The 9,948-nt window shown below is 34.0% G+C and overlaps 1 protein-coding gene across 1 annotated transcript in view; it reads right to left on the minus strand.

The window, feature by feature from the left end:
* LOC126886334 (uncharacterized) overlaps positions 1–9,743 on the minus strand; it is a 121,017-nt gene extending 111,274 nt beyond the window's left edge. The window contains exons 1-3 of the mRNA XM_050653205.1: positions 9,636–9,743; positions 9,397–9,528; positions 1,606–1,801 (exon numbers count right to left, since the gene is read on the minus strand). Of these exons, the coding sequence (XP_050509162.1) occupies positions 1,606–1,801; positions 9,397–9,510 (310 nt within the window). The 5' untranslated portion in view covers positions 9,511–9,528; positions 9,636–9,743. The remainder of the gene's footprint in view (positions 1–1,605; positions 1,802–9,396; positions 9,529–9,635) is intronic.
* Positions 9,744–9,948: the final 205 nt, after the last annotated feature.

The following is a 9,948-nucleotide window of genomic DNA, read 5'->3' on the forward strand; positions in this document are numbered from 1 at the left end:
TTCAACTGCGTTTATCTCGAAAACTGAGCATCCTACGGGAAAACTTGTTAGAACATTTTTTACTTAGAATGACCCAAAAAATACAAAAAAAAAGTTTTGTTTTGCGCGAAATCTCTGTTATGTAATTCCTCAAGTTCTTGGTCAATAACAATCTTATCGACATCCGGATCAACTGTTACCCAAAAAATTTGTAATCTACGGGTCAAAATACATGAAAAAATCTTGGGTAAGTCCATCTGAATAAAGGAGGCCGTTGTACCCCCTGGCGACAGGACTATTTTATAAAAATGGAAAAGGACCTATATAGCAAAGATTAGCTCTTAAAGTACGCCTAACAAAATGTTACGTATGCAGTGTACTATATTATACTATGGAGTGGAATCATGGGTGTTAAATCTAGAGACAATGAGACGACTTAACGCCTTTGAAATGTGGACCTATAAAATAATTATAACGGTTTCCTGGGTAGACAGAATTACGAACAATGAAGTACTGAGAAGAATAGATAAAAAGAAGGAAGTTGAACTAACAATTAAATATAGAAAGCTACAGTATTTCGGACATGTGATGCGGGGCAATAATTATGGCATCCTACGGCTCATAATGCAAGGAAAGATAAATCGCAGAAGAAGCATCGGAAGAAGACGAATTTCATGGCTGGGTGAACCTGAGAGAATGGTTTGGATGCAGTTCAAAATAACTATTTAGAGCTACTGCCTCAAAAATTAAAATAGCTATGATGACTGCCAACCTCCGTAGCGGAGATGTCACCTGAACAAGAAAATGATCTAGTAGGTGCTACCTACGTTATTATTACCAATGATATTTGTTTGTAATGTATTGTTCTCTTTACTTATATACAAAAACTCAACTTTGATATAGCCATACACTAAATACAAATAATCTGTCACGTGTAGCTTACCAGTATTTTCGTCATTTCTTCTTACCAGTGCGTTACGAAACCAACGAAAATGGACGAATTTGAATGAATAACTAAATAGGTTAATAATTATTGGGGTCACAAGTTACACCCCAAAAAATATGAAAGCGCTAAAGAAAAAGCGTTAAAGAAAAAGAAGAGAAAGTTTTAAGCTAAATTTTAAGAAATATATGTGGTCCAACCTATCTCCCATCCTTCATTATGGCTACATGGCCCGCCAAAATGAAGGACGGGAGGTGGACCCAAAAAATTACAGTGTGGAGACCACGACCAGACAGAAGAAGTAGAGGTAGATCACCTACACGATGAACAGACGACGTCAAAATGATTGCTGGGAATTGGTTGCAGTAAGCCCAAGAACATATTAAAACTGGAAGAAATTAGCCAAGGCTAATTGAACTATGTTCAACTTTGGACATACAAGACTGGATGATGATGATGATGATGATGAAAAGCCTATCTATCACGTCCGACCTACGTAGTAATGATGATACGTGGAGAAATAAAATTAATTATGAGCTAGACAAAGCAACAGACAGCATATATATCGTTAGATTTAGATTTATAGAAGATCTAAGTACCTTTTCTATAAAGGATGGATAGACGAGGTAGAGGACGCCTTTAAAGCATAGAAAAGCATTTAAAGCAGAATAAAAATACCTTACCAATGTAAATGTTGATAAGTTGTCCAGCAATTTTTCTGTGTTTCGGCAAGAAAAGAGAGAAATTCTCGTCTCTTCTTAACTCCAAAATCTCACCCAATGGAGGTATGGAAATAGTGTTGACAGGAATTTTACCTCCTTCAGCTTCTTCTCCAAATCGAGACACAATCTGATTTCCAACATTTTTGTATTGATCTGTCTGAATAGATTAAAAATAAGATTAATACTGTTATATAGATTTTAAAGAAAAAGCTATATCGCAAGTGCTTTTCTACAAAAGATGAAGGCCGAGATATCTGCAACCGGTATAAATATACATAGTCCAGTCGGGTTAGACGAATAACAGGCCTAACCTTGCATTAGGAGCTGCCCCAAATTTTATTTTTCTAATCTTTAGGGAGGGTCAATATTAGTATAAATTTAAAATTTTGACTGAATTCCACCGTTGCGTTAGCCGCCATCTTGATTTTAAACGAGAACGGTTTTTGCTCAATATCTCCGCCCATTTTCAATTTTTTGACAAACAGTGTAAAACTGAAATTGTTGAAAATAAGATTTTCTATATTTTCATTTATTATAATTTTTTTCGTGCGGTCGATATTTTCCGAGTTATGAGGGGAAAATAGTGACAGTTGGAGCATAATTATTGAATTATTGAATTATCTCGTTTATTATTAGTTTTATAACAAATATGTACCTATACAAAATGAAGAGAATTAAATTCTACACAATTTTAATCTCTTTCATTTTTTTACTAAAATTAATATTTAAGGTAGTACGTATGCGGTAATGGCGCGAGCGTAAGACCGGATTGATTTTATAGCAATTGTTTTTTTTTTCAATATCTACGCCATTTTCAACTAAAATTGTTCAAACTAAAATTTCCTACAATTTCTTTTTAACAATTTTTTTCATGCGGTTGATATTTTCCGAGTTACATGAGAAAATAGTAAAAAGTGGTGGGGGATTCATAATTATTGAATTGAATTTTGTTTCCGAGCTGCCCCAAATTTTATAATTCTATCCTTTAGCAGAGATCAATAGTAGTGTAAATTTAAAATCTCGACTGAATTCCGCGGTTGCATTAGCCGGCACATTGATTTAAAATGAGAACTGTTGTTGCTTAATATCTCCGCCATTTTCAACTTCTCGACATAAATGGTGGGAAAGAAAGATGTTGGAAATGCAATTTCCTACAATTTCTTTGGCACAATTTTTTATACGATCAATATTCTCCGAGTTAAGGGGGAAAATAATGGAAGCGGGGGGGAAGCATAATTATTGAATTGTCTCATTTATTATTAACTTTACGACATAATTGTACATAAACAAAAATAAAGAGAATTATATTTTATACAATTGTTGAAACTTCCAATGAAACATCAACCAAACTAAGTATATAAAAGACATAAAAAGACATTATATGCATTAAGTTCATTTAATTTTATTAACTAGCGGGTTTTATTGGTTGATTTTGTCTGTCGATATTTTAAGTTTTATTTCAGCTAATATATCGTGATGTTCCAACAATTTTTTTTAAATTTTGGACCCTGTTGGGGAGAATTTTCCCATTTCCCCCTCTTGTAGACCCGCCACTGGTTCTCTCGAAAAATTGTAGTAAATCATAATTGCAACAATTTCAGTTCTTACACTTTTTGTCGAAAAGTTGAAAATGGCGGAGATATTGAACAAAAACAATTGCTACAAAATCAATCAGGTCTTACGCTCGCACATTTACCACATACGTACTACCTTAAATATTGATTTTATCAAAAAAATGAACGGCATCAAAATTGTACAAAATTTAATTCTCTTCATTTTTGTATAGGTAAATATTTGTTGTAAAACTAATAATAAACGAGATAATTCAATAATTCAATAATTATGCTACAACTGTCACTATTTTCCCCTCATAACTCGGAAAATAACGACCGCACGAGAAAAATTAAAATAAATGAAATTATAGAAAATCGCATTTTCAACAATTTCAGTTTCTACACTTTTGTCAAAAAATTGAAAATGACGGAGATATTGAGCAAAAACGGTTCTCGTTTAAAATCAAGATGGCGGCTAACGCAACGGTGGAATTCAGTCGAGATTTTAAATTTGTACTAATATTGACCCTCCCTAAAGATTAGAAAAATAAAATTTGGGGAGCTCCTAATGCAAGGTCAAATGCTATCCCGACTGGGCTAACAGTGAAATGGATAAACCTAGATTTAGAAAAATTGGATGGATTATTAATAGGGTAAGAAAAAGGAATATTTTGACATGCAACTGGAAATAGAAGAAGAAAAAAGAGTACATGAAGTAAGAGACGGATTTGAAGTATCACACAAAAAAAATACAAAAATTATATGGACATATGGAATTGAAACATGGGCTTTTAACATCATAGGCCACAAACTTCAAGTGACTCAGAGAGCTATGGAATGGTAAATTTTAAAGATTCAGCTCAACGATCGTAAATCCAGTGAGAAATAAGAAGTCGATGAAAACTAACAGATGTAATCCAGAAGGTTGCCATGTTAAAATGGAACTGGGCAGGACACATAGAAAGAGTGGAAGACGCGAGTTGTTGAACGACGACCAAGAGCAAATTAAACCAGGTGGAATGATGCAATTGTCAGCATTAAGTTCTAGAGAAAAGATATCCATAAAGGAACATGGAAAATACCAGGAACCACTGAAGCCAATCAAATTGACTATATCTTCATCTCAAAAAGTTGGGCAACATACATAACTAATGTCAGAACGTATCGCGGGGCGAACTCTGACTCAGTTGACTATCTTGTGGGAGCAAAATTGCGGCAGAAAATCGCGACAGTGGCAAAAGGGAAAAATAGCCAAATTAAAAAATGGAATGTTAAAGGGTTCAAAAGTCCAACAAAGACACAAGAGTATCAAAATACTCTCCAAATAAAACTCAACGTAATCAGAGAGGAAGATACTGCAGAGGAAGAATGAAGACAATTAAAAACATTAATAACTGAATCTGCAGAGGAAACTGTCGGAATAGTCAAAAGGCAAAGAAATTCGGAATGGTATGATGACAAGGGCGCCCATATAAAAATTTTTAGGGGGGGGCCAAACGTGAAGAAGTTGCACATTACATTTTGTATATTTCGGATGACAATATATACAGTAGACTCTCTCTATAACGAACACGGATATAACGAGGTTTCGCTTATAACGAGGTACATTAGGTGTCCCATGAAATTCCTATTGAACTATAACGCTCTATAACGAGGCATATTTGGTTATAACGAGGAAAATTTAAATCGAAGAATACTTGTCTTTACCTGTTTTTAGCGTTGTAATGGTCATAAATAAATAAATGCCCCAACTACCTGTACATAGAAATGCCCAACATCTGTCTTATTATCGAGGCCAGTGCTATAATAAACTCGGCCACCTGTAATAAACATCTGCCTGTTTATCGACCGATATTGAATACTATAGGAAATTTACAATTTATGGCGGCGAAGTCTCATTGTTCACTGTTCAGGTTGACCATCGACACATAATAAACTACGTAGGTAGAGGCATCAAAAGATTTCAATATTATTATTGTTTGATATAACGAGATCCGCTTATAACGAGATAATTAATTCATCATTTCAGTTCTCGTTATAGAGGGAGTCTACTGTAGTTTAAACCACCTAAAAAACCTAGTTTGAACCCTGTTGTGAGGAATTATTCATACATTTAAACACTAGACCAAGTTTTTAAATGGAAATGTCATGGGTACCACAAAAGTTGAGCCTCTCTTTAAAACCCGTTTGAAAAGAATACAATGCTTGCAAAGCCTTCCCTTCACCTTTGGCGAGCAGACTAACCAAAAGAGTATGTGTCGAACCAAGTTTTTACTTTAAAATCTTAAAAAGGAGCCCCCTTTATTTTTGCAGATATAGAATCCTTATGAAAAATAAGGCACACATATTCCAAACATTTTTAGAATTGTTGATAGATGGCGCAAATAAATCTCATTTTCCGAATATAGCGCCATTCGTCAACAATTCTAAAAAAGTTCGAATAAATGTTACTTATTTTTTGAGGAGGAAACTCAATCTGCAAGAAAAAACGGGGGTTCCTATTTAAGATTTTAAAGTTAACTCTCACCCAACCTCCAGAGTGTGGAATGAAAAATCCTGTTTGGTATCATTCTATAGATTTTTGAAAAATATTAAACACGTGTTTTTTAGTTTTATTTGGAAGTACATATATTTCTCGAGATATTAGACCGTTTCTATAATTTTGCTGTGGTATCACGATATACCGTTTTTTCCGATTATAGCGCTATCTAGGTATCCACAATTCGCAAAATGGCTCGAATAAAATTTGCTTATTTTTACAAGGAAAATCCAAATCTGCAACAAAAATTAGGGGTTCCATTTAAGATTTTAAAGTTACCCTCCGCTCCACACCCAGGGGTTGAAGTGGTGGACTTGTTTAGTGTCATCGCATAGATTTTTGAAAATTATTGAACACGTATTTTTCAGTTTTTCGATCCGATGTTCATTTCGCGAATTATTCGGCCTTTCCGCTACTTTTGGGACACCCTGTATATAACACTCATTCATCATGAAAGATCACCTGTTTTTCATTTAAATAAAATTGTTCTGTTCATCATAATGCACACTTTAAAAATAATTTACTTACTAAAAAAATACTTTTGCAAACTAAAATTTGACTATGTTCAATAACTTTTAAAAATTATTTTTCAGTATGAATTTTTTCAAAATATAAATATGTACTTTATACCAGTTGTTAAAGACAAATGGCTCATTAGTGATTATCGATCAGAGATGGGAATTCTTGCTGATATGGTTTTTTTGCAGTATAAATGATTCATTCAATTTGTAATTTTGGGTGTCGATTACAGTGTATATGTTTCCCACGCCTCTACTCTCTTTCAATGTTTTCGTTAGTAGCATACCGTGATTGTGGGAAATGTGTATTATGCACATTCCATACAGACCACTGTCGCAGACACAAAGATTTTCTGTTAAACTATTAATAACTACCCAATATGTGAATTTTTTTTATTAATAAATATGTTGTTTCCAATTTATCTCTCAAAATTATCCAATAATGTTTTGACAAAAATGCGTTTATGTAATATAAATTTAATTTTTTTCTTTCCCGAAAATCTAGGGGGGGGCCACGGCCCCCCCCTGCCCGTGTGTATGGGCGCCTATGTATGATGATGAATGCAGAACTGCGGTAGAGGAAAAAAGGCAAGCTAGGCTTAACCAACTTCAAAGAAACAGAAGAAATAGCAGAGAAATTTATAACGAAAAGAGAATATAAGCGATCAAAATATGCAGAAGAAAAAAAAAAGAGAGAGGCTTTGAAAAAACAAGTACAAGAAATTCTAGAATATAATAGCAGACACGAGGGCAGAAAATTCTATAAAAAAATAAAAGAAAGCACACAGTCATTTAGGCCAAAATTGAAAATTTGCAAAGACAAGGACGGAGAACTACTAACAGAGAAACAAAAAATTATAATGAGATGGAAAGGATACTTTCAGGAAAATCTAAATGCAGACAATGAAAATTATCAAAACGAGACAATACTTATATTTTACGGAGGAGCAGCACATTGAAAATCAGAGTTATGAAGAAGTAGTTGAAATAATAAAGAAACTAAAAAACAGTAAAGTGCCAGGAACGGATAGAGTTTCGGCAGAATTGTTGAAATATGGAGGACCCGAACTCTGGAGAAGAATACATTACCTGATAAAGTTGGTATGGACCAAGGAGCAAATGCCGGATGAATGGGCAGTTGGTCTTATACAGCCAATACATAAAAAAGGAGATAAGAGGGAATGCCAGAATTACAGACCAATTACATTGCTAAATGTAATATACAAAATCCTTTCTGGCATTATCTACAGTAGATTGTCAGAATACTCCGAAAATATAAATGGTGATTATCAAAATGGATTCAGATAAAATAGAGCCACTACAGGCAACATATTCATACTTAGAACAATACAAGAGGAAGCTTATGAATACGACATAAAACTGTATAATATGTATATAGACTTTAAAGAAGCTTTGGATAGTGTGAAAAGAGACAAAATGCTGGAAGACCTCCGAAATCTAGGTATAACAAAAAAATATATCAGCCTCATAAAAATGACGTTGCAGGGTTCAAAAGCCGCAGTTAGAGTAGATGGAGAACTGTCTCCCCTGTTTGACATCAACATGGGGGTGAGACAAGGAGACGCACTTTCAACCATGCTGTTCAACCTAGTTCTTGAAGCAGTGATCAGAAAAACCAATGTAACCGGCCATATAAACACCAAAACAGTACAAATTACTGCATATGCAGACGATGTCGTCATTATGAGTAGTATAGAAGCAAGACACCACTAATGGAGACGTTCAAGGAAATTGATCCTGAAGCATAAAAAAGAGGGCTTAAAATAAACGAAAAAAAAAACTAAGTATATGACTATCAAAAGAACACCTGAGATTGAAAATAATTTAACAATAGACAACTATACTATCGATCGTGTGGATGCCTTCACATATCTGGGCACAGAAATCAATCAGAAGAATTCCGTAAGTAGCGAATTTCAGTGGAAATCGTACATACTTTGCTAATAAAAGATTGATGATATCGAAATTATTATACAAGAGAACCAAAATGGCTATCTACAGAACTTTGATTAGACCCGTAGTAACCTATGGTTCTGAAACCTGGGTAATGACGAAAAAAGATGAAGCCCAACTCAGAACATTCGAGAAAAAGATACTGAGAAAAGTATATGGCCCGGCGCAAGAGGAAGATGGCACATGGAGAATCAGGAGAAACGACGAAGTTAATGAACTGAATGAAGGGTATGACATTGTAAGATTTGTGAAAAGTCAAAGACTGTCATGGCTGGGACATGTTCAGCGACAATAATACGTGAAAATGACAAAGAAGATATTACAGTGGAAGCCGTTAGGAAGGCGAAGGCCCAGGAAGAGATGGTTGATGACGTGGAAGACAACCTGAAAACCATGAATATAAGACAATGGAGTAGAAGGGCCCAAGAGAGATCTGAATGGAAGGACATAGCCCATAGCAAAGACCCACACAGGGTTATGTGCCAAAAGGAGAAGAAGAAATGATGACATCAACCGAATGGCTGGCTACGAATGGATGCAGGAAACAACTAACAGAAATAAATAGAGAAACCTAGGGTAGACTTACATCAGACGATCGGTGGAATAGCTGTTGATTATGATGATGGTGATGAATGCAGAAGTCAGAATGGTGCGTTAGAAACAAAAATATTTAACAAAAACATATATCATCTGAAATTATGTACTTAAAGCTGATGGATTAACTTTACTTGTCTATGTAAGAGATGAAATTAAAACAGAAAGAATGAAAGTAAAAACGTAATCATAAAAAACATAACTGAAAAATATTTAAAATGGTGTGATCAGGTACAATCAAAGGGTGAAGGGAGAATACTATCAACTGGAAACCAGCACAAAGATATCAAAGAGATGGAAGCACATTTTTTTTTCAAACTTCCACGTCGAAATGAAAAATAGAGAGCTCTAGGAATGAGCACTTCAGTTAGAAACATTTAATAGTTTAAGTATGAGGAAATGAAGAGCAATTATCTATTAGTAAGTTAAGTTGACGTTTCTATAATATTTCCACATTTTTTCCAAAAGAGAAGGATGATGAAAACTAAAGAGCAAACAAAAATGAAATACAACCATTGATATAAAAAACGTTAGCAGATACAACCTAATATTATATAAATTAATAGATACTTACGATATATTCTTTAGGAACGTCAAATACAGTTTTGTCATCTCCTTTGGGCATAATAACCAGCTCTTTTGGTCTGTCAAAGAGCTTGACAACATTTTTCTTAGCACTGGTAGACATGTTAAACAACAAGAGTGTCTGAAATATTGTTTAAAATTTTAAAATATTAATTTAAATTTAAATAAAAAAACATGTCATATAAAAAATTAATTTGGGCAATTATTATACAAAAAAATAACATTTACCTGTATTTGTTACGTTAAAATGTGCGACTGGAAGACTGAGGTTCAACTGAGTTCCAAGACTGAAGAACTAGGAATCATCTAATGTTTATATATTGAAATATTTGAAAAACAATGCTATTTAGCCTTAGATAGTGGTTAGATGGGTACGAAAAATAACCCATTCGATCAAAAATTGTTTTGGGAACCCAAATTTTGTGGTTTAACAGCGATTCTAGAAAACAATATCTTAAACTGATTAACGAAATAATAATTCTTATTCACAAAAATTATGAAATGTATGTTTTCAAGTACAAAAAAAACACACAAAAGAAGA

Source organism: Diabrotica virgifera, chromosome 6 (genome assembly GCF_917563875.1).
Source record: "Diabrotica virgifera virgifera chromosome 6, PGI_DIABVI_V3a".
NCBI lineage: Eukaryota > Metazoa > Arthropoda > Insecta > Coleoptera > Chrysomelidae > Diabrotica > Diabrotica virgifera.